At 48.0% G+C, this 25,530-nt stretch overlaps 1 protein-coding gene across 2 annotated transcripts in view; it reads left to right on the forward strand.

The window, feature by feature from the left end:
- Positions 1–25,530, forward strand: part of CELF4 (CUGBP Elav-like family member 4) — a 701,688-nt gene that overhangs the window by 627,158 nt on the left and 49,000 nt on the right. For both annotated transcript variants that reach the window (XM_060280393.1, XM_060280394.1), the window contains exons 6-8: positions 11,617–11,760; positions 22,152–22,299; positions 22,911–23,060. In XM_060280393.1, the coding sequence (XP_060136376.1) occupies positions 11,617–11,760; positions 22,152–22,299; positions 22,911–23,060 (442 nt within the window). The remainder of the gene's footprint in view (positions 1–11,616; positions 11,761–22,151; positions 22,300–22,910; positions 23,061–25,530) is intronic.

A 25,530-nucleotide genomic window follows, 5' to 3' on the forward strand; every position in this document is an offset into this window, starting at 1 on the left:
TTGAGATGGCTGAAGATCGCTTATCATGTATAATGAGATAAGAATCCGATATCTCTGTTCAAACCAGGTCCCTCCATGGTTTTGAGCTTGGTGATAAGTTGCAATTGGTGATAAGTTGCAAATCGTTCACCTACTAGCATAAATGTAATATGCCCTACATTACATTCCTTTATCATTCTCATTCCTTTCGCTTCTATTTCAAGTTCTTCCTGCGATTTCATTTCATCTTTCCTCAGATAATCCAAAAAGGGTCTCCATTCTTCTGCAGGCGTTTCTTCTTGTTGGTCTCTTACTTTTGCTGTCAGTTTCGCCACCTCCATGTAGTCCAATAATATCCAAGTCCACTCCTCTTTCGTTGGAATGTCTTCTTTCCATTTCAGTGCATACAGAATGCTGGCTGCAGTAGTACCATACATAAACAGCTTGACCAACTTTTGGGGGAACCTCTGTCCCTATTAAATATGCTTCAGCAGATAGTTCTGGACTAGAGGTGGACATTAGAAGATGGATCAAGCCAATGAGGACCAACATAAGAAGATTCCTGATGGATCAAGCCAATGGGGATCCTGTTCTCATGGTGGCCACGTAGGTGCCCATGACAATCCATGGAGCAAGAACTTGAGTTCATGAGCACTCTCTCCAGTTGTGATTCCCCTGCAGCTGGTATTGAGAGGTATACTTCTCAATGAGAGTAGGGTGGGAGATAATCCTTGCAGTAAACGACATAGCTCAGTCAGTAGAACATGATACCCTTATTCTCAAGGTCATGGATTCGTGTCCCACATTGGCCAAAAAGATTCCTGCATTTCAGGGGGGTGGATTATAGTGGCCCCTTCCAACTCTACAATCCTATGATTCTATGAAGAAAACATGCGTGTTCCGGAGAAGCCTCAGGATAGGCTAATCTCCCTGGCATTTTTCAGTGTACAGTGGATGCTCGGGTTGTGAATGTTATCCGTGCGGGAGGCACGTTCGCAGCCTGCAGCATTCGCAGCCCACAGCGCTGCATCTGTGCACACGCGGGTCACGATTTGGCACTTCTGCGCATGAGCAAAGTGTGATTTTACTGCTTCTGCGCATGTGCGAGTGCCGAAACCCGGAAGTACCCCGTTTGGGTACTTCCGGGTTTGGACGGTGCGCGACCCGAAAAGACGCAACCTGAAGCGTCTGTAACCCAAGGTATGACTGTACAAGATTATTGGGTTTCTTCCCCATGGAAGAAACCGGCATGTTCCTCTGCCCCCACTAATGCTCTTTCAGCATGATTCTGGCAAGGTGTAGGCTAATGTGCATGAACCACCCTCAGTTTTACACACACACATTTAAATGCCACAGGATTCAACCCTAAGTAATGAACAAGGAAAGGACTATTAGTCATTTGTTTTTGAAGAAGGAGATATGTGGGTTAAGCGTAGGGGTGCACGACTCTATCAACTTTGGTTCTCTCCATTTCTTACTTTTGTCCCTTCCCTGGTTCCTTCATGTATGGACTTGATTACTACCTCCTGTTGCCCAGCAGATTAAAAAATGGTTTCTGGGCCAGAGGGTGATGTTTCTGGGGGAGAAATTCAACTTTGTTTGCGTTTTAATGAGAAACAACCTAACATGCAAACTGAGAATACCTACACGCTTTTAGAATATGGCTCTTTTGGGGGGGGAGTTATTGGGTTATTATTTTTGGTTTGATTTTATATGTTGCGGTCTTGTCTGTGAACCACCCTGAGACCTCCGGGTATAAGGCGGTGGATAGACTGAAATAATAATAATAATAATAATAATAATAATAATAATAATAATAGTAATAATAATAATGCCTACAAAACACAAAGCGGGACACAGCCACCCTTTGAAATTCACACTTCTCTGAATTTTGTGATGCAGCTCTCCAGCCACGTAATAGGTGCAAAAATACATAGCTTGGGGGAAGTGCCTAAAATGCACTTATTTGTGAAAATAGCATGCATATGCACCTCATATTAAGGGGAACTGATTGCTGAACTATGCATAGTAGCCAAAAACTGCATGCAAAACTATCAGGAGGCTGCAAAAATGTGGAGACAGGAAAAATGAGAGAGAGAAATTGACAAGATTCACCCATCCCTTAAAAAAAGAAGAAAAAAATAGCCACAGAAGTGATGTTACCTTCACCTGTGTATGACCAATGATTTGGCCCGTGGGCACAAGCATCCAAAGATGGAAGCACCACTCTGGGAGAGTTCTTGCCAACCTGTAACTCTACAGAAGTTTTGGACTACAACTCCTATCATCCCCTTACCAGCGCTGGCTGGGCATGATGGGAGTTGTAGTCAAAGAACATCTGGAGAGCACCAGGATAGCGATTCTGGCTATAGGAAAGCAGCCTATGCGATCTCGATTAAGTTGTATCGTGCAAAAGGGGGAGCAGGGGGAGCGCCACGCATTGTAAATACACGGTGGAGCTAAACCGCTAAGTTGGCAGAAAAAACTGCCTGACAAGGAGGATCACAATGGTCCTTGGCAGTGTCAGGGCCACGGGTGTCGTAGATCAGCCCTGATATATTTTTTAACAATTATTTTGATATAAACCGCTCCAAACTCGAGAGGCGCCATGTAAATGGGAAGCAGTGGGGCTTGTAATTAGATTTGTGTACACTTTCATAAATTGCTGGGAAGCATCAAAGGCTGTGGCACACTTTATATATCCTTCTTCTGTTAATTGAACAGTTGATGTGTGGATGGGAAAAAGTGTTGGCTTTGCGGAGTACTATTTACAGACCCGCTGACAGCTGCGCCGCGAAAATTAACAGGAACAGAGCAGCCACAGCCACAGCTCCTCGCCAGAAGGGACTGGTTTCAGATGGAATGGTTGCACTCCTGGGGAGGGAGGGGGACTGTTGTCTCCTCACTCTAAGAACTTAAGAAGTGTCTTGCTGGATCAGGCCAAAGACCCATCTTGCTCCATCTTCCGGGAGCCAGCCCTTGAGCTATCTGATGAGGACTATCATATCTCCTCTCAGGCTAAACATACCCAGCTCCTTCAACCATTCCTCATCAGGCTTGGTTTCCAGACCCAGAAGAAATCCTTCCTTTTTTCTGCCCTGAGTCTTCCAACATTCAGCTTCATTGGGTATCCATGAGTTCAGAGAGGCAGAGGAAAAACCTTTCTGTGTCCACTTTCTCAGTGTCATGCAAAATTTTATGCACACCTGCCATGTGCTTTGTTCCTCGGTTCCTCTCTAAATTAAAAAGTCCCAAACGCTACAACTTTTCTGAAGGCAGGAGTCATTCCACCGCCTGGATCATTTCAGCTGCCCTTTTCTGAACTTTTCCAGCTCTACCATGTGAGCGTAAGGTGACCAGAACAGTCTTCTCCCCCTCTTCCATGAATTCACCCCGTTCCCCTTTGAAAGCTACCTAGCCTGCGGCCATCACCACCTCCTGCGGCAGCAAATTCCACAAGTCAACAGTGAATCCTGCCAAAAAAAAAATTCCTCTCCTTCTTTCTTCCACTTTCTGGACTCAGAATAAGACATTCCACTCGGTGGCCCTTCCTTCTCATAGCCCCCACTAATATCTCATTGCATTCCCTGCTGGCCAGACAGCCAGTTAGCACCTCACATCACAATAATGCCTCTTAAAGCCTCTTGTGAGGCCATGGCGGTGTGTATGCATGTCCGTGAGTAGTTTTGCTAATCCGCAGGACAACTTTCTCTCTCCTCACCCCACTCCCCTCTCCGCACGCCCTCCCTATTTTTCCATAAATGAACTAATAAATCAGATGTTCCTAAGCCCCGGAATAGAAAGCTAGTCAGCCCGGCCGCTTGACAGGGGGTATGAATCATTGCGGCTCTGAAGATGGCCTTTTGGGGCATAAAGACCTCATCCGATCTACTTTCCTTCTCTAGTCACATCTCAGAAACAGTTCAGGCATCTGGCAGGACAGCTAAGAGGCCCAGGGGGACTTCACAGGCATCTTTTCTCTCCATCTCCCTCTCCCTCCCTCCTTCTCTCTCTTTCCTTCTGCGCCTCTCTCTCTCCCCCGTTCCCCTTCAAAGTCTTCTGCCACTGCAGAATCCATTACGCCCAAATGGGATAAGTGGGAGATAGCCAATGGCAGGCCTCCCAGCCTCGCGGAAGACAAAAGGAGCTAATTGGTGCTCTAACGGCCTTTTATTGGCCTTTGGGGAGAAAAGGAGCTAAATCAGCAATACCTGGCGAGGAGGAAAGGGCTAGGAAGGCACAGGGGACGAGAAGATGCCACGTACGCCGGCCTCTGGGCGATACTGCTCAGATTTAGACTCAGGATGGCCCTACCGTTAGGTGGAGTGATACAGCTGCCTGAGGCAGCACATGTCGGGAGGCAGGGAGTGGCGGCAAGTTGTGGGAGAGGCACAGCCAGTCCCAAAGTGGCCTGGCGACCTCAGGTGTAGTAGAGAAGGAGGCTCCAACACCAGCTTTGACGAAATAGTCAACTGCCACTCTGGCTGGCTTCTGTGAATGGAATCAGGGGTGGGAGGGATCTTGTCCTTAACCTCAGCAGCAGGTGTCCTGGCCGTCTTGTACAATGTTCTGCCATCAACAGCCACAAGAGGCAGTTGCCCAGGTGCGGTGCTGCTATGATCACTCGTAATGTAATGACTCTCCAGCAGTTTTATGTACGTTTATTTACACACACACACACAAACCAAAACATCCAGAGCACGGCTTCTCACCTGCTCACATTGACGATAGTTGGTCAGTCTGAATCTTCACCCCTCCCACAACAGGAAGGACGCCAAACTCCCGCACTTCCTCTCTTGCCCTTCCGTTGCCCTCTGATCTTATCCAGTTTCCTAGAATGGGGACTGAGAGGCTGGCCTCCGCCCTCCCCACTTCCACTCGGCACAGTCTCAGACCTCTGCTTATCTGCTGATTGCCTAGCAATGCTCTGGCTGCCCTCCAACTCTTCCTTTTCTTGAGAGCTAGGGTCATACTGCCCTTTCTGAACTCTGTCAGCCAGCTCTCATCTGCAGAGTTGGTCCCTTGTTCACTTAGTTCAATTTCTGAGTCTGACTCATCCCCTGGACTCTGGGGGCCACGTTCCTGACAGGCTGCACCTGTAATTACACAATTGAACATCCCTTTATTTTCTTCCTTGCTAGTGCAGCTGGAAAGTCCACAGTGCCTGGATCCATCCCTGGGCACAGGTGGCAGTACCTCCTGGCATTATGTCCCGGGTTCTTCTGTTAGTGAGTCCTCCATCGGCTGATCTCAAAGTTGGGACCACCTGTTCAAAAGGAAGAGCCACTGGTTCTCCACCCCTGCATTGAGAGAAGGCAGAGGGATTGAAGTAGCTTGGACAATAAAGGCAGCTGATGGTCTAGCTCAGGAATGAGGAACCTGTTGGACTTCCATTTCCATCAGCCATTTTCAGGGGTGCTGACCAGTGTGCACTTTTGGAGTATGGAGTCTGACTTTGGAGAGGGGGGCAGTGATTCGTGGGGAACAGCCAGGAGGCAACAGGCAGAGGCAGGGGAAGCTTCAAAACTGGAGGGTGGAACACAGAATGGGTCAGAAGAAGAAGAGGAAGAGGCAGGTCAGGCAAGTGAAGGGCCAGCAGCTTTCCCATCCTCTCCTTTACCACTGTCTCCCAGAACCAGGAAGGGACTGAAGAGGGATGAGCAGAAGAAGCTTTTACGCAGGCATAGTCTCTGGCTGCATGTGTGCAGCCTGTTGGGAAAGGTACATAAACTGGTGGAGGAGAAGTGATCCCCTGTTGCTGCAACTGCTGCATAGAGTGTGGAGCTGGGAATACCGGTAGCTGCCTAAACACTAGGTTGGTGTGCATAGATATGCAGAGCAGTAAGGGCTATCTTTGACCATAAAGAGTCAACTATCTGCCGTGTGCATTCCTTTGAGCTCCTTGACAGCTGCAGGCAGCACAGCCAGTGGTCAGGGATGATGGGAGATGCAGTTGGACATCTGGAGAGCCAAAGGTTCCCCACATCTCCACTAAGGGAAGTCAAGAGGGAAAGAGGTAGCTAGGGGCAGCAAAGGCAGGTGATGGTCCAGTTCAGGAATGAGGAACCTGTTGGACTTCAACTTCCCTCAGCCCCAGCCAGCATGGCCCGGGATCGGGATGAAGTGAGAGCATCTGAACATCTGGAGAACAACAAGTTCACTATCTCTGATGTAGATAGCACAGAGAGGGACCGATGCTCCGACTCAGTTGAAAGCAGGTTCTCTTTGATACTAGGCACAACTTTATTATTTTCAGTTAAAATGCACACACCCGTTCAATTAAAAGCGAGGCAAAAAATAAATAAAATCTGGGTGTATTTCTGCAGATAACTATGGCGGTGGGAGCGGGGGTTGGGATCCAACAGCAGAGTGTTGCCCAAAGGCTGATCCAGAAATACAGCCTTGCATAAGGTGAGATTAGCAGTCCTCGGAGCCAGCTTCTCCCCTGGTTAAGGAGTGCAGAGTGACAAAGACAGAGCGAGGGGCAGGGCACATCCATCCAGGAGCTGGAGTGACACAGCCTGTGGCGAACTCATCCTCCTTGGTTATGGGGCTCTTCGGGGAATATTGAAATAGCGAGAGGCGCTCAGAGGGGCTTCCTGAGTTATAATTTATTTGCAGAGTGCTTGATTTAAGCCTCCTCCCCAGTCTCCATTCCTTACTGGTTGTCACTGTGAGCCACAGTAATTACTTTCTGCCAGAGACGACTGAATTTTTTAACTTGCGGAGAAGTTGAGCCCGATTTTAATTGGGGAAGATCTTCTCTCCCCCCCCCCCTTTCCCTTCCTTAGGCCTGCAGAGAAAAGGCTGCTTTGCAGTATTTTCTTTGAATACCCGCCCCGTATATTTTTTTTAATGGAAGTCACCAAAATCATTTATCCCCTCCACCACAGGGTGGGACATACTGTAGGGCTAAAACTGGTGGCTAGTCTGCCACCAATGCAGTTGGCAACCCAGTTGGCTCATGTTCCTACTAGCAGTGGCAACAGCAGCAACAAAATCTTAGGAAAGCAGGAATATATTTCCTCTCCCTTCAGGAAATTTAGTGAATGGTCTTATTTCCTCCTCCTCCATCACCCCTGCAGTTTTTTTGCCCACAAATAGGGTAGAATATTTCAAGAGCCCATTTGCACATGGAGTTGCTCATGGAGAATAAAATGCCCCCCTAGACATGTACAGCGTGTATGAAGTAGTTTTGAACCGCTCCATCTTATACCAGTAGGAAGCTGTTGTGAATCAACCCATTGGCCATCTAGTTCCACCTTGTAAACACTGACTGGCAGCAGCTCTCCAGGGAGATGCCTGGGGCTGTTGTGGTTGCTGGTAATTGCATTTATATCTCGTCTTCAAGGAGCTCAAGGTGGTATACATTGCTTTCCCCCCCCCTCCTCGTTTAATCCTCACAACACCAGCCCTGCGAGGTAGCTGAGGCTGAGAGGCAGTGGCTGACTGCCAGGGTCACCCAGTGAGTTTCATGGCCAAGTGGGCATTTGAACCCTGGTCTTCCAGGTCCTAGTCCCATGCTATAACCACTGCACAGTGCTCTCTCCCACCGAATCCGGGACCTGTGGCAGGCAAAGCTCAACAATATATGGAGGGCCACAGACTCCCCAGCACTGAGACAGTAACCTGTAAATCTGGGATGATTCCAGCACTCTGGAGAGCCAGGGTGGATGGCAAACCAAATGGAATTCTGCACCGAGAAATGTGACACCTAGGGAGAAACAACCAGCCAACTACATTTATGCAAATAACCGTAAGTCAGAGATGCCAGAGGCCCCTGCCTTGACAGGAACCGGAGACAAAAATCTGCCGGACCTACTGGTTTTTAACCCTTTGGGGCCTATTTGTTTTGCAATATACAGCCTCTAACTTGGCAAAGCAATAGCTCCGGCAAGTGCCGGGTGGGGCCTTTTCACCGCTATTGTTCACCTAAAGAGAACAAGATTTAACTGCTGTCTCTGTGCAGTTTATGCTTGGCTTATGTGCAGTGGCATTCAGGTGCAGAGGGAGGGGGGGAATGGAAATAGGGCAGGGAGGGGGAGAGGGGGGGCAGATTTGTTTTCATGGCTTTTAATGAAATATCAATGGATGGGTATTTTATTTTGCTGTGAATATGAAATTTTGCCACTGACCTGTCAAGCTCTCATTTTCAAGAAGAACTTTATTTCACACCTCCAGACAGGCTGGGAAATTAGTTTTTCCCCACCGAGGTCTCTCATTAGGGATTACAAAGTGAAGATGGCGCGGAGCAATTGTGACTCCATTTTTATCCTCCCCTCCTGGTCCCAGGCTTGAGGATGCTGAGGTCGGACAGCGGAGGGGAGCGATCTATTACCAGCCGCTGGGAGACAGCCGAGGGAGCTACATTAACCGGCCCTGCCAGGAGGAGAGCAATCGGGTTTTGATAAGCTCCGAGTTTAACTGGGCTGTTACAAAAGCAGAGGCTGAAAGGGAGACTTCATCCCCATTCAGGGACCTGAATTGCTTGAAGTCAATGCAAAAGGCTTGGATTCCATCTCTGTAGACTAGAGGTTACAGATTTATGCTCACATGCAGTGTTCAAATAAGCCCTGTTTCCAGATCAGGCCAAGGTCCGTCTAAACTAGTGTCCTGTTCTCACAGTGCCCAACCAAGAGTCCATGTGAAGCAATTAAGTGCTACCTGTGATTCCCAGCTACGGGTATTCAGAGGCATAGTGGATCAAAGTCCTCTCAGAATCATAGAGTTGGAAGGGACCCCCTAGGGTCATCTAGTCCAACCCCCATCGTCGTGGCCACGATCACTATTAGCCACAGATAGCCTTATCCATCACGAATTTGTCAACTCTCTTAAAGCCAACCCAAGTTCGTGACTATCGCATCTTGTAGGAGCCTATTCCGTAGTTTAACGATGTGCTGCTTGAAGAAATCCTTCTTTTTTTATGCATGTGGGCAATCTTTCAGCACACAAAGTTAAATAGTGGCAGTTTTTCTTACACTTGGGCATGTGTAAGAAATGGGGCATTCTGTCCCATTTCTCTGCAAACTTGGAGCCACATGGAAATCCACATATTAATATGTGGTTTTTGAATACATTTACCCACAGAATAAACATTTCTAAATTTATTCACACGGAATATCCCTTTTAAACGTGTTTCAATACCTTTTTTGAGCTGAGGCAAACTTCAGAGAGGGGCGAGGCCCGGTGGATCACTAAATTCCCATTTACACAGTAGCCCAGATCAGGTCAGCTTGGCACCAGAATCCTCAAAGTCTGAATTTGCCCCTCGTCCTCTGATTAAATGAATGCATACAGGGTGTTTTATTTTGTTTTTTGCTGAATGCCATGCATTTGCAACCATAGAACGGTTGCGAAAACAGGATACTCAATCTGTTTTAAAACTCAAAGTTTCCGATTCCCTGTGGCAATCCATTGTACACCTTGTCACCAATTTGCACCCACCACATTTGGGGGGCATCCTGTGCCCCTACCAGGAAAAGAAGAACTGGAGGAAACTCGCCACTTCCACCTCTGCCTCAACCCTTGGCTGCCGGATTTGCAGTCAGTGGTCTCAGCCTCCAACGTTTTTCGCAAATAGGTTGAGATCATTAGATCCCGGTTACCAAAGCAGTCTCCCGATCCAGGATTAATTAAGCGAATCTTGAGATCTAATTAAGGACTGGTCTGGTGATAATTGCCAGGAAATGTATGCATTAAAAATATTCATTTGTCAATGAAGTGTAATTAAGAGCACTGTTTGGGGAAGGATCAATACTATGTCATGTGATTTGGATACTGGGAGGGGAGAGGAGAGAGATTAAGGAAAAGACTCCCGTGCATGAATCAAAAACCTTGATAGAGACTGGAGGTGATTCTCTCCCCCCCCCCCGCCCCTTTCCTAGCTTTGCTTTCATAATAACTCACAGTTAGCGCGCTCTCTGCATCCTTGAACAGAGTATCCCTCTCTCTCTCTCTCTCTCTCGCACCCCCTACCTTTGTTTAGCTAAACCATTTGTTTCACTTCCTTGTTCCTTGCTGCATTGTTCAAGTGGGTTATAGATTTATTAGAGTGGGGAAGAGTGACAGGTCAAAGCGAGAGAGAGAGAGAGAGAGAGAGAGAGAGAGAGAGAGAGAGAGAGAGAGAGAGAGAGAGAGAGAGAGAGAGAGAGAGAGAGAGAGAGAGAGAGAGAGAGGAGAGACTCGTCACTACTGAAAGCCACTTCCTCTCCGAATGTGCTGTTAATCCCGGGAACATGGCTCTTATTGTGAAACCTCCACACAGGGTAAAATTGGCTTCCTTAGCATGTTAATCCCTCACCTCTTTATGCTTGATTATTGTGGATCTGGAGAGGCTGTTGAATACATATAAAACAGGATGCAGATCAAGCAATGTGATCCCACGCTCTGCGGAGGAGGAGCAGGCAACACACCACTGGCTTCGCCGGCATTGGAGAAAGTGGTGGTTCACATCCAACCCTGGACGTGGTGCGGGGATTGGGTTTGAATCACACGCTGATGATTTAAAGTTGGTAACACCACCACACCCCACACACCCCAAAAGGAAGGAAGGGTGCAGAAAATTGCCATTGCTGGAAGGCCTTCTCCCCCTCCCATAACACTAGATGTCATGGACGTTCAAGGATGTTGAATGTCGGAAGATTCGGGAGAGATAAAAGAAAGCCCTTCTTCAAGCAGTGCACAGCATAACTATGGAACTCGCTGCCACAGGAGGAGGCAGTGGTGGTCAGCGATCTAGGCAGCTTTAAAAGAGATTAGACAAATTCATGGGAGAGAGGACTATCGATGGCCATGCTCTGTCACCACAGTTGGAGGCAGCAAGGCTTAGAATCATAGAGTTGGAAGAGACCACGAGGGCCATCCAGTCCAACCCCCTGCCAAGCAGGAAACACCATCAAAGCATTCTTGACATATGGCTGTCAAGCCTCTGCTTAAAGACCTCCAAAGAAGGAGACTCCACCACATTTCTTGGCAGCAAATTCCACTGTCGAACAGCTTCTCAAGTTGTTGGGGGCTGCAGGGCAGGGGGGGGGAAGGCTCTTGTCCTTGGGTCATGCTTTTCGGTTTTTCAGAAGAGGCATCTGGTTGGCATGTGAAAGAGGATTCTGGACTAGATGGGCCATTGGCCTGATCCAGTAGGTTTGTGTTCTTATGATCTTGGAGATTATCTCCAAGGATCAGTGTGGGATCAGCAGTGTTCAGTGCATTTGCAGCAGCCTCATAGGAGAGCCCAGCCACCCTCTGAGGTTAGTCCGCTATGCTTAGGGAAGGAGGAGGACTCTACCCTGCTCAGAGTCCACAGCAGACTCATCTGATCCAATATGGGCAGGTAATGAAGTATCCTGGACCTTTTTCAGGCTTTATAGAAGGACCTGGCCCGGTAGTAGATGGGCAGCCATAAGCAGCGGTGTCACATGTTGTCAGCCAGGTGCCCCCATTAGCAGTCTGGCTGCCACATTCTGCCCCAGCTGGAGCTCCCGAACCAGGCCCAAGGGCAGCCCCACGTGGATCGCATTGCAGTAGTCCAGCCTCTCGGTTAAGAGCACCTGGGCTGCCGTGGTTTCTAACAGACGCAGCTGAGCTCAGCAAGGGAAGGTCTCTGCCCACCTTCTTGACGTTTTGTCTTTCTTCCTGCAGGGGGCCTCGTCGAGCCTGGTGGTCAAGTTTGCGGACACAGACAAGGAACGCACGATGAGGCGCATGCAACAAATGGCCGGGCAGATGGGCATGTTCAACCCCATGGCGATACAGTTTGGAGCTTACGGCGCCTACGCCCAGGCAGTAAGTGTAGACACAGCTCGTGTGTGTGTGTGTGTGTGTGTGTGTGTGTGTGTGTGTGTGTGCCCATCAATTGCATTTGTGCAGGAAGGAAGGTCATAGTTCATCATTACAGGCATTTCCGAGGTAAGGAAGAACTCTTTGAGCTGCTTCAAGTGTCACAAAGGTGCAGGTGCTAGTGCTGGGCTTCAAACACTTATCCTGGTCTCTTTTTATCCCGGGAGGCAGTGTGGTGCAGTGGTTTGAGTACAGGTCTAGGACCTGGGAGACCGGGTTTCCCATCCCCACTCGGCCATGAAGCTCCCTGGGCAACACTGGGCCAGTCATTGCCCCTTGGCCTCACCTAATTGGCACGCAAGGGGGAAGAGACTGGGAGGGAAGAGGAAAAAAGCAAACCCAGGCACCGATTGTTAAATGTAATAATAATAATAATAATTTATTATTTATACCCCGCCCATCTGGCTGGGTTTCCCCAGCCACTCTGGGCGGCTTCCAACAGAAAAATGAAATAAAACAATTAAACATTAAAAGCCTCCCTAAACAGGGCTGCCTTCAGATGTCTTCTAAAAATCTGGTAGCTGTTTTTCTCTTTGACATCTGATGGGAGGGCGTTCCCTTATAATGGTCTTTCTTATAATGGGCAACTGGCGTAGAAACAGCTCAGGGCGCAGGAGGTGCCTAACAGAGCTGGTGTTTCAGCAGAGTTCATGGAATCATAGTAATGTGGGGACCCCAAGGGCCATCTAATCCAACCTCTGCAATGTGAGAATGTTGATGGAATAAGACCTGTTTCCCATCTCTCCCACTGAGGGAGTTTGATGGACTGGAGCTCCTTTTCTCAAGGGGGTGCACACAATTTATACTCCCATTTGCCTTCACAACCCGGGGAGAAAGAGAGAGGGAGAGGATGATTGGCCCAATGTCACCCAATGAGCTTCCTGGCTGAGTGGGAATTTGAACCTTGGTCTCCTCATCTGATGCTCTAACCACTACACTACACTACCTATCTGGGTGGCTACGTGCAAAGGCCAACATTATTTGGCATTTTTCAGCTGCTCCCTTCTCTGTTCCTTTTCTACTAAGCATCAGGTCGACAGCGGAAGAACATTGCCTTTGCAACATCGCACATCCCGGTAGACATTGGACACGCACACACACACACACACACACACACACACACACTGAGCGGGTGCCCCTGACCACCCCGGGGAGACTCAGAGTTGTCTAAGTGACAGGATCACGTCCTGGCACCTGGTGTCGATGGGCCACAATCCTGCCGGGAGCCTGTTCCTCAATCAGACCAGTTATCTATGTCATTTACTATCTGTCTCCATCACCACATCATGCACAAAGAAAAGGAATGGAGTGATACAGTCTTGTGCTGTCTCGGAGGCCTTGCTTAATCCATGTAGGACCACTGCCTTCAAGATAGTGGCGTGATTGGCACCTCCAAAATATGAGGGAGAGAGAGAGAGAGAGAGAGAGAGAGAGAGAGAGAGAGAGAGAGAGAGAGAGAGAGAGAGAGAGAGATCTACACTGCACTATTTACAAGAAACTTGAGAAAGAACCCTGGGAGATTTTTATTTCTGAAGCCACCCAGATGACTCATTCAGCCAAGACAATAATAATAATAATAATAATAATAATAATAATAATAATAATAATAATAATAATAATAATAATATGCTGCCCATCTGACTGGGTTGCCCCAGCCGCTATGGGCGGCTTCCAATAATCTATTAAAACCCATAGCTGAAAACATACATTTGCAAGAGAGGGAAATCCTGGAGATCTGAGCAACAACTGCACTCAAATACTTGTTTTCAGGTAAAATGGCAGCAGGACTTTTTAATCTGTGTCTAAAACACAAGAAGAACGTATCTGAAAACTATGTGACGCCAAAAATCATGGCAGCTAGTTTGCTAGTTTATTATATTTCACAACACCAAGAGCAGTTACCCCGTCCAACTTTTTGGGGTGTGGGGATGTGTTGTCATCTAAGCCTTGGGTCAGAGTTGGACCCTTATGCTGTGCAGGGGGGCAGGGGGCAGGATGACCCACAGGGTCTAAGGAGTACAGGAAGATGCCTTAAGCCACATCCACATTTATGGGCTCTGATTCCACTATAAACAGTCATGGCTTCCCCCAAAGATTCCTGGGAACTGTAGCTCATTCAAGGTGCTGAGAGTGGTTCGGAGACTCCTAGTCCCTTCGCAGAAAGTGATACCAATTTATTTAATATTTTTTTAATTCATTTACACGCCGCTTGATTGTAAAAGCAAACCACAAAGTGTTGCAAAAAAGCCAAAACAAGAAAATCAAGTAAAAAGAAAAAACTGCAATACTTTAAAAAGTGAAAATAGAGAAACAGATTAAAATATACATCAACCTTCTAAGCATCTGAGCAGGTTTGCCTAAACAAGAATGTTTTAAGCAGGCGCTGAAAGGGTGCTCTGAAGACGCCTGCTTGATATCAATAGGCAGGGAGTTCCAAAGTCTCAGTGCTGTCTAGTTTTTGCCAATTCCACAGACTGAAAAGGAATGCAAACTTGTTAAAGGCTTTATATCCCACCTTTTCCGCCAAGGAGCTCAAGGTGATAGTTCTCCGCTTCCTCATTAAGCCCCACATCAACAATAACCCTGTGAGATAGGTCAGGCTGAGAGGCAGCGACTGACCCCCAAGTGAGCTTCAGGGCCGAGTGGGGACTTGCTCGAACCGTGGTCTCGCAGGTCCTAGCCTGGCACTTGAGCCACGACACCGCCCTTGGCTCCCATCCCGCAGGGTGCTGAAGCGAAGAAATCTTTGGTCTGACCCAGCAGGAAACTACTTGCCGTCTTAGGTCCCTCAAGAAAGGAGGAGACAAAATAAATAAATAAGGGGCCGTCCTTCCCCTCATGCCGGGCAGGAAGATATAAGGATGCAACCCCCATGCTTATTGTAATGGCCTCGTGTCAAATCAAGACACGCTGCGGAGGTTTTACAGGAGAAAGCCGTGACCCTTGCAGGAATTGGCTCACCTGCCATAAATCTTCCCAGAGATACATCTCAAGGGCCAGATCTCTCGTTTATAATTCTTCTCCAGTTCCCAGGGTTATAAGGACTTCCTCTCCCGAGGTGTTCAAGGCGCTCCAATGCTCTTCTGCCTTGGGCTTCCCTGTCCCGCGATCTGCCACACACAGGAAGCAGGAGCAAATGCAGCTGAGCCAACGCCAACTTCAAGGCACGCTGCCAGGGCAAGAGGAGGAGCTGGTGGCCCCTGGAGGCCTCAGCCTGGGCCACCTCTTCCACGAGGCAGAGGGAGGCAGCTGCCTCAGGCGGCCAATTCCGAGAGGCTGGAAGTGGCTAGAAATTTGTGCCACGTTCCCTGTTTAGCTTGCTGCTCTCAGGTGCTCTGCTCCATCACCTGTGCTAAAGTATGATTCAGCTCAGATTTTGTGCACAGAATGGGGGATTCACCATCCTGTCCTTCACCAGAGGAAGCAGAAGGGCTTCGGCTGCTCCTGCCCTCAGCCCTCGGCATAGCGAATGACGGCATGTAAAAATGACACACTCTGGAAAAAGATGGATTCTCCCAACCATGCAGTTCAGTGCAATCATTCCAGGGCAGCTGTGCCATCCAATTGGCTTCCTCCCTCCCAGCCAATCAGTATGTGCTGAATGCTCGTTGGATGCTGAAATCAGCAGCTGAGTTTTCCATTTGAAAAAAATCCATGTTTCTAGCCCCTGTTGTTCCAAATAAGTGTGAAAGGGGCCAGAGTTTGGTGCACCTTACCACAACACTGTACGCTAGATCAGCAGCTTTCTACAGGACCCCCCCCCCAAGTGTCCCTATTTTCCAGGGACAGACCCAGATTTACAGAAGCCGTCCTTGTTTCTGATTTGATCCCAGAATGTCCCGCGTTTGCTTAGGACGCCCCTATTTTCATCTGAAAAATGTTGGAGGGTATGGAGTTATGTGACCCCTGGGCCAAGGACATTAATACAGTAGCTATACAACCTTTAGAAGACATCTGAAGACAGCCGCGTATAGGGAAGTTTTTTTGATGTTTAATCATAGAATCATAGAGTTGGAAGAGACCACAAGGGTCATCCAGTCCAACCCCCTGCGCCAAGCAGGAAACACCATCAAAGCATTCTTGACATATGCCTGTCAAGCCTCTGCTTAAAGACCTCCAAAGAAGGAGACTCCACCACACTCCTTGGTAGCAAATTCCACTGCCGAACAGCTCTTACTGTCAGGAAGTTCTTCCCAATGTTTAGGTGGAATCTTCTTTCTTGTAGCTTGAATCCATTGCTCCGTGTCCGCTTCTCTGGAACAGCAGAGAATAATGTTTTATTATGTTTTTTTAAAATATGTTGAAAGCCACCCAGAGTAGCTGGGGCAACCCAGTCAGATGGGCAGGGTAGAAATATCATCATCATCATCATGGAATAGAACATCCCCATTTTTGTTAGAGAAACATTGGAGGGTATGTTTCTAGGCCCTTAGATACAGGTTGTTCACAGCTCTGTTACCTGGGATCCTTTCATTGGAGACATTAAGGGGCTGAATCTGAGGCCTATAGCTGCCCCACCAGTGTGCTCCCATTAAACAATGGCCCCTTCCTTGTTCATACCCTTACAGTGGTGCCTCGGCTTACGAATTTAAGGCACCTCCGTAAGTCGAAAAATTCGTAAGTTGAAAAACGCCATTGGAAATGCGATTTCCCATTGGAAACGGAAAAATTTGCAACCCTATCTAAAAATTCGTAAGTCGAAAAATCCCTATCTAAAACTGCCGCGGTTTGTTTTTCAGATGTCGAGACATTCGTAAGCGCGCGGTCATTACCCCCATTCATAAGTCGAAAAATTCGTTTGTCAAGTCGTTTGTAAATCGAGGTACCACTGTAGTTGCCCTGGCATGTCAACAGTGCAAGCCTGCGCTGCTCTACTCAGAATTAAGTGCTGTTGGGTTCAATGTGACTTACTCCCAGGTAAGCGCACAGGGGAGTGAGCGCAGGCCACGTTTCTTAAAGGCCAGCGTGGTTTTCCTTCCAGGCTCCTGTTCCGGGTGTACTTTACAAAATCACCTGCTCACCGCCTAATCCACAGAATAAATTCCACCAACACCAGAAGAGCGGGTGTGCTCCTTGAAAAGGGGGGGGGTGTTCCTGCCATTGCCATTGTGCAGCAATAGAAAAGGGCTTCTAATCACTCCATCAGTAATTACAAAGAAGAGTAAATCGCTAATTAAAATGTGAAAGTGTCTTACGCGGCATGCAGTAAGAAAGGGTAATTAACAATCAAACAGGAAGCTGCCACCTTGACACCCAGATGATGCGTGCCGAGATACGGGGAATCATAGCAAGGTCCAGCTTTTTTTTCTTTAGCACTTTTCGTTTCAAACAGATCTAAGGACATATTTAGAAAAAAAATTGCAGCAGCAAGTGTGGGGAATTCGTGGTTGTAAAGGGGGGGGGAGAGTGAGGGGCGGCTTATTCCCTGCCTGGCAACAGCAGCCAATTAAAAAAGTTACAGGAAAGGGAAGCTCGAAGGTTGTAGCAATTCCTGCTTGGCTTCGCTATCCCTGCATCCCGACACCCAATGGAATTTAAACAAAGGTGGAGATAAGCTCCAAGAAACATTGCTGCTCTGGGTTCTCTCCCGATTTGATTTTGGGGAGAGAAGCAGCGCTTTCCAGGAAGGAATAATGCCGTATTTTTCCGTCTATAAGACGCCCCCATGTATATGATGCCCCCTTTTGGGGGGGACTCCAAATTAAGAAAACACCCCTCAGCACTACCCGTCTATAAGATGAGCCCCAATTTTAAACCTAATTTTTGGGTAAAAAGAAACAACAACCTAGTCTTATATACGGAAAAATACGGCAATTCCTACCTCCCCTTAAATTACACAGATGGCTTCATTGTTTGTAGTTGTGCCTCATTTTCCTACTCTGCTGCTCCTTCAGTGACATATTTTTTTTTAAAAAAGGATTTTCCTTCTGGGAGTAACCATATAGGTGATCCCAGCCAACTGGGGGTCCCGTGATGAGCAGGATATATGGCCAATCAGGGTTTCCTCCATATTGATATCATCAAGAGCAAATGAATACAGATTCTAGAATCATAGGGTGCAAGGGACCTCAAGGTTCATCTAGTCCAGGCATCCCCAAACTGCGGCCCTCCAGATGTTTTGGCCTACAACTCCCATGATCCCTAGCTAACAGGACCAATGGTTGGGGAAGATGGGAACTGTAGTCCAAAACATCTGGTGTGCCGAAGTTTGGGGGTGCCTGATCTAGTCCAACCCCCTGCAACGCAGGAATCACACATAAAGATTCCCTGACAGAAGGCCATTCAACCTCTCCTTAAAAATTCCAATGCAGGAGAGTCCATCTCCTTCCTAGGGAGCCTGTTCCACTCTTACCTCAGAAAGTTCTTCCTTGCCTTCCTTGTAATTTGAATCCATTGGTTTGGGATCTATTATTATTATTTATTATTTATTATTTATACCCCGCCCATCTGGCTGGGTTTCCCCCACCACTCTGGGCGGCTTCCAACAAATAGCAAAATACATTAAAATATCACAGATTAAAAACTTCCCTAAACAGGGCTGCCTTGAGCTGTTTTCTAAATGTCAGGTAGTTGTTTATCTCCTTGACCTCCAATGGGAGGGTGTTCCACAGGGTGGGTGCCACTACCGAAAAGGTAGTCATGTCATGACGTTCCCCAGGCCACCGTCCAGTCACGGACCGAATCCCCCCCAGTCCCTTCGCCTGAGGGCAACCTGGGCTCCGTAGGAACAGACCAGGTGCGCCTGGGGTTTTACACAGGAGGAACCGCTCCAGCCCGTGGGTAATTTTCTGCCACCAAGGTTCCTTTCCAGGTAACCCACAAATAACATTAACCGGTAGTATGATCAAGCGGTTAGGACTTGGATTTAGCCCTGGCAGCATGAGTAAGGAAAACCAACAGCAAAATGCCTTTAACTATTTATAAAAGATTAATAAAGATAGGGACCCAGGTGGCGCTGTGGTTAAACCACTGTGCCTAGGGCTTGCTGATCAGAAGGTCGGCGGTTCGAATCCCTGTGACGGGGTGAGCTCCCGTTGCTTGGTCCCAGCTCCTGCCAACCTAGCAGTTCGAAAGCACGTCAAAATGCAAGTAGATAAATAGGAACCGCTACAGCGGGAAGGTAAACGGCGTTTCCATGTGCTGCTCTGGTTTGCCAGAAGCGGCTTTGTCATGCTGGCCACATGACCTGGAAGCTATACGCCGGCTCCCTCGGCCAATAATGCGAGATGAGCACGCAACCCCAGAGTCGGTCACGACTGGACCTAATAGTCAGGGGTCCCTTTACCTAATAAAGATTAAACAACCAGATATAAGCAAATATAAACAAATATAAGCAATTCTCACAAAAGGAAGGTGACAGAATAAAACAACAAAACTTACTAACTAGCAGGTACATGCATAGACGATACAGATGACCTGACTGCGTAGTTTCAATCCAGCAGAACGCAGCCAAAGACGAGAGATTCCCATCTTTAGGCAAGTGGCCCAAAGAGCAGCCTCTCGCTTCGGAGTCCCAAAAGAGAGTCAAGGGTGACAATAGGCAAAAAACAGCAGAAAACAAGCTTGCTCCATCTTCCATGTGACAGCCCTTCAGATATTTGAAGATAGCTATGTTAAGTCTCAGTCTTCTCTTTGCCAACTCCCTTGTTGATAATAGGCATGCACTTTTATTCTGATTGGACACAATGCCAGAAAAGGGGAAAAGCCCTCATCCAAAATTACTGTTTTCCAACACTGCCCAAGATGTCTGTTCAAAGCACCTATCATCGTAGCTAAGCGCTGTTTAGTTAAAGTAATTGGGTAAGAAGAAATCCTAGTCCATTAATCAGATGCGTTTTGGCCAAATAATTTATTAATGAGTTGTTTAAATCAGCCATATCTTCAGTTCAGATTTTCAGTTCAGACGTCAGCCAAATTTCCATATCTTCAGTTCAGATTGCTTAATAGTCCGCAGATGTTCACATTCCAAAAGCAAATATTGATATTGGATTCCATATTCTGGAAGGACGGGAAACTCAAAAATACAGGAAAAGCCAGAAGAACGGCACATTTTTTACTGATAAAAATCGTGCGAGATTAGGGCAAACTTGGAAACCAGAATGCTATCATAATTCTGTAAACGTTGCTTTTGAGTCTCCATACAAACTTCGCAACTGATCCAGTTACATGACTTGTTGGAGCCCTGCCCAGAAAGGCCCATATCTCACCATGAAATCCTACCTGATGATGGAGTGATTGAGGGACAAATAAGGCAAGTTCTTCCTCCCAAAATTGCACAACCATCATGCATGTAGTACAATTTCACCCCATGCGGAGTCAGGGTTAGAGTGTTGAACTGGGAGACATGGGCCAGTAACTTTTTCTCAGCCTAACCTACCTCACAGGGTTGTTGTTGCAAGGATTAAATGAAGAGGAGGCGAACCATGCACACTGCCTTCTAGTGTTGCCATATTTTGAAGAGCCAGCAAGATGACTTTCATTTGAAATACCCCTACTCTATGTGGGCTACAGAAGCTGTGATATATTGCTGGGGGGGGGGGCAGGAGAAGAGAAGGGGAAAGCGAGTCTTCAACCACCAGTTATGTCTATGTTTCATCCAGAAAGTATAGCCAGAGACATTTGATGTATAGCCAGTTGTTGGGAGCCACAGGAGAGGAGAGGATGCTTGTGCTCGAATCCTGCTTATGGCTTTCCCAGAAGAGGCATCTGTTTGGCCACTGTGAGAAGCGGATACTGGACTAGATGGGCCACTGGCCTGATCCAGCAGACTTTTCTTCTGTTTGTAACTGAAGTGTCCCATCAGCAGAAGCCCTGCTGAAGAGCTTCCAATTGTGCAATGGGGCTTTCCCCACCTTCTCACCCTGGTCTCCCCACATGCCCCCCAAAATTGGCTCGGGAGGGGTTAGGAGAATCCATGGAACAGCATGAAAAGGAAAGAGAAGGAGGATTGTTCCATCTGACAAACTGAAATACTTGCCCTGATTGCATCATCATCATCATCATCGTCAGAGTGGCTAACATCAGTGTATAACACATTGACATAAAATCAGGCAATCAATTTAAATACATCCTGAGCAACTCCTAACAATAATACAAAAAATCACCCGAGTGCTTAATTTATTAAATATCACAGTCATACTTAATAATCTGATTCTAGATTAGTTCAGGCCAACTTCCCCTATTTGTTTCTGACACGGGGCCAAGCCATCACATTCCCTCTGCTTCCAACATCCAAGCTCAGGGTGTTGATCCTTACATAGTCAGAATGATGACACTCATGGACAAGAGGCAGCTGTCAGCAGATTTGTGGGGGACCCCCAATATTTTCAGAAGTACCAAAAGAAAGGGGAAACTTAGGGGAGGGGGAATGCTGTGGCTACAGAATGCTGATAGACTTTTGAAGGGAAATGGAAACTCAGGATGAGGAGGAATGGAATGGTATGCCCTGGGAAAGGGCATGGCTGGCTGCAACCTGGAACAGGAGCAGTTCAACACTGCAGCATTTTGTGGCAGCCCCCCCCCTGTTGTCATAAAAGGTAAAGGGACCCCTGACCATTAGGTTCAGTCGTGACTGACTCTGGGGTTGTGGCGCTCATCTCGCATTATTGGCCGAAGGAGCCGGCGTACAGCTTCCAGATCATGTGGCCAGCATGACAAAGCCGCTTCTGGCGAACCAGAGCAGCACACGGAAACGCCGTTTACCTTCCCACTGTAGCGGTACCTATTTATCTACTTGCACTTTGTCGTGCTTTTGAACTGCTAGGTTGGCAGGAGCTGGGACCGAGCAACGGGAGCTCACTCCGTCGCGGGGATTCGAACCGCCGACCTTCTGATCGGCAAGCCCTAGGCTCTGTGGTTTAACCCACAGTGCCACCCGTGTCCTGTTGCCATAGGGGAGCATTTATTATGAAGGCACTAGATTGGGCAAAGTGTTAGTACGAAAAGATTGAAGAGTAGATAAATTCCAGGAGCCACCACATGGGGGAACAGTCAGAAGCAACATCGATTAGACGAAACCTAGATAAAAGCTGCGAGGAGCTGTCCTTTTGCAACTTCCACCGCTCGAAACCTCCCACTTCCTTCTGAATCCAAATGTGCAAATTTGCTTTCGTGCAAAGTAACCAGCGAATGGGGCAATTGACACAAACGCTGAATAATTATAACCAGCTGAAAAGTCTTTATGGGTTCAAACTGCTCTGTTGGGAAAGTGTGGGTATCCTTGAGTTCCTCCGAGGCCCTGGAAATGCGTGGCCGTGACATCAGCGGTGGCTGCCTCCGTCCCGGGGCTGCCCCGCCAGTGAATGCGTGATATTTTTTCCCTGCTCTCTTTGTTCCAGCTGATGCAGCAGCAGGCCGCCATTATGGCATCCGTGGCGCAAGGCGGCTACCTAAACCCCATGGCGGCCTTCGCAGCAGCTCAGATGCAGCAGATGGCAGCGCTAAACATGAACGGCCTGGCCGCCGCACCCATGACGCCCACCTCAGGTGAGGATCCCACTGCACCTTGCAGGGAGGGGATTAATGCCTCCTTGCGAGATTGGGCAGTCCCTGCCTGCTTGAAGAAAGCAGTGATGAAATCTTTCCTCGGGAAACCCTCCCTGGATTCAGAAAATCTAAGTAAGCGAGAGCCAGTGTGGTGTAGTGGTTAAGAGCAGTAGACTCGTAATCTGGTGAACCGGGTTCGCGTCTCCGCTCCTCCACATGCAGCTGCTGGGTGACCTTGGGCTAGTCACACTTCTCTGAAGTCTCTCAGCCCCACTCACCTCACAGAGTGTTTGTTGTGGGGGGGAAGGGAAAGGAGAGACTCCTTCGGGTAGTGATAAAGCGGGATATCAAATCCAAACTCTTCTTCTTCTAATTACTGCCCAGTTGCCAATCTCTCCTTCTTAGGTGAGGTTCTTGAGCGGGCAGTGGGCGGTGTTTGTGGGAGGGGTTATTGGTTTGCTTTTGCTTTTGTTTTATGATGTATCATGTGTTCTCATTTTGTCTATTTTCTGTTGTGAACCTCCCTGTGATCTTCAGATGAAGGGCGGTATACAAATAATACTAGCAACTGCAGGGTTGCTTACATGTTATCTTCTTCACCCCTCCTCTAGGTGGCAGCACACCTCCAGGCATCACCGCAGCAGCCGTGCCTAGTATCCCATCTCCCATTGGGGTGAACGGTTTCACTGGCCTACCGCCACAGGCTAACGGGCAGCCTGCCGCAGAAGCCGTGTTTGCCAACGGCATCCACCCTTACCCAGGTAAGACCAACCAGCCTCAAGTCTTATATCCTCCCCAGGTCCATCGTTGGCACTCAATGCAGCCAGGTGTTGGCCAGGGGTCCCAGGGATCAGAAGGACCCACTCACTGGACTGACCTGCCGCCTGTTCTCGGACTGCTGGACCCAGTTCCAATCCACAGAAGCTACTGTCAAGACCAGTGGTTCCCAAACATTTTGGAGCCCCCCTCCCCCCAGTTCCAAAACTCAGCCCCAGTGTCCCCCACCCTAGAGCAGTTTGCATGGCCCACTAAGGAAAATAATACCACAATACAGTTCAAAATGGTAAATATTAACTGTACATTTGCTCACGATCCAGTTAAAACCAGACTGGTGACTGGGAACAGCCACTTGGAGCATATAACACTGGTCGTAAAGGATCTACATTGGCTCCCTGTATGTTTCCGAGCACAATTCAAAGTGTTGGTGCTGACCTTTAAATCCCTAAATGGCCCCAGCCCAGTATACCTGAAGGAGTGTCTCCATGCCCATTGTTCAGCCCGGACACTGAGGTCCACCTGCAAGGGCCTTCTGGCAGTTTCCTGTCTGCAAGATGTGAAGTTAGAGGGCCTTCTTGGTAGTGGCACCCACCCTGTGGAATGCCCTCCCATCAGATGCCAAACAGATAAACAACAATTTGACTTTTAGAAGACATTTGAAGGCTGCCCTGTTCAGCGAAGTTTTTAATGGTTGATGTTTCATTGTGTTTTTATATACGTTAGAAGGCGCCCAGAGTGGCTGGGGCAACCCAGTCAGGGTATAAATAATAAAATGATGATGATGATGATGATGGAATAGGATGTCCCTATTTTCACTGGAGAAAGGTTGGAGCATATGCTGTTGGCTTGATCCAGCAGACTCTTTTTATATTCTTATGGGTGTTTGGGTGGCCACTGTGTGGATGCTGGACTACTAGATGGTCCACTGACGGGGCCCAGCTTCTTAGGTTCTTATGTTCTTCTTTGGCCTTCTCAATGTTCAAAATCTTTCTGACCTAAAAAGGCCCGCATGGCTGGCTATTTAATGCAGCTCCTCTCCCCCAAACTTATGCTGGAGCCCCTTGTGAAACCAGCTGAGAGCAAACCCCCCAAAAGCCAAGGGCCGGTTGCCATTTTCTGCCGGCTCAGCGCATTCTTCCGGTTATTGCCGTTATTGTTGTGTCTGAATGCCTAATTAATTACAACAGTAAACGCGCACTTCTTTAATCACTGCATCAGCTGTCCTAATCAATCTTCATAATAGGGGATCCGTAGTATGGCACCCATGAATTTTAATCTACATAAATTTCATAGGACCTTTCGCAAGCTTGTTGTACCAAATGATATAATTATGGATATAGATTAGGCTTGGGGAGAGTGATTTAAATTGGATTTAAGCAGAAGGTGAAGCAAGCCCTCCCACTCGCCCGCTTATTTATTTATTTTGATCCTGACCTTGCGGAGGTAGCTCTTAAGGCAAAGTGGCGGCAAACAGCCTCTCCCCACCACGGTGGCTGCCTCTGCTGCTACTGGTAACGCTTAGCAGAGGGGGGTTGACCTGAATCTGGAAAGCATGGCATCCAGCCAAGAGGTCTTACCCTGCTCACTGCTTTGGGGGAATGGGAAAGCACTTATCAGCAAATATAGACGTGCAGTTTATGAAGTCGGGAGCCAGTTGAGGTATAGGCAGCAATAATGCGATCTGCTCTGGGATATTAAGACTTAGAAAGAGAAAGACCGCATTGCATTTGGATGAAAGGAAGCTTCTTCAGCCCAAAGGCCATTCATTGAGAACTTCCTGGATGCAAAGTGGGTCGGTCAATGGATAGGACTGTTTTTACAAGAGGCTATATTCCCAAGCCTGCAAAAGTCTGGAGTTGTTATACCTCCCTGCCCTGCCCCACCCGCCAAATAAGCAAGATACGTTTGTTTGTTTGTTTGTTTGTTTGTTTTCTATCCCACCTTTTCCTCCAAGTTGCTCAAAGCAGAAAGACTTGCCTTCCCATCCTCATTTATCCTCACAACAACCCTGTGAAGGAAGGCTAGGCTGAGAGACCGTGACTGGCCCAAGGTCACATCCAGTGGGCTTCATAACTGAATGGGGGATTTGAACCCTTGGACTCTCAGGTCCCAGTCCATCACTCTAACCACTAGGCCAGGCTGAACAAATTCATAGTTCAGGGATGCAGTCCAGTCAGGAAAACGCATGCGGGGAGCAGGCGTGGGCTGATTGTTGCTTTGTGGGGGGGGGGTTTGGCCTAGATAGCTTCCCGTGGGCCAGATAAAGAGACCTGGGTCTCTAGAATCAGGTCCAGAAAACTCATGATATAAATATCTAGGGTGCTTGGAGAGGGGAGCATGAAGCTAGGACTTCAGAGTAGGTACAGGAGCTCTAGGAGAAAGCCTTTGCAAATAGACTAGGAAGCTTCTGAGGTGTGAGCCTGACCTGCGCCACTCTAGCCTGGCACAAGTCAT

This window comes from Zootoca vivipara, chromosome 11, assembly GCF_963506605.1.
Source record: "Zootoca vivipara chromosome 11, rZooViv1.1, whole genome shotgun sequence".
Classification (NCBI taxonomy): Eukaryota; Metazoa; Chordata; class Lepidosauria; order Squamata; family Lacertidae; genus Zootoca; species Zootoca vivipara.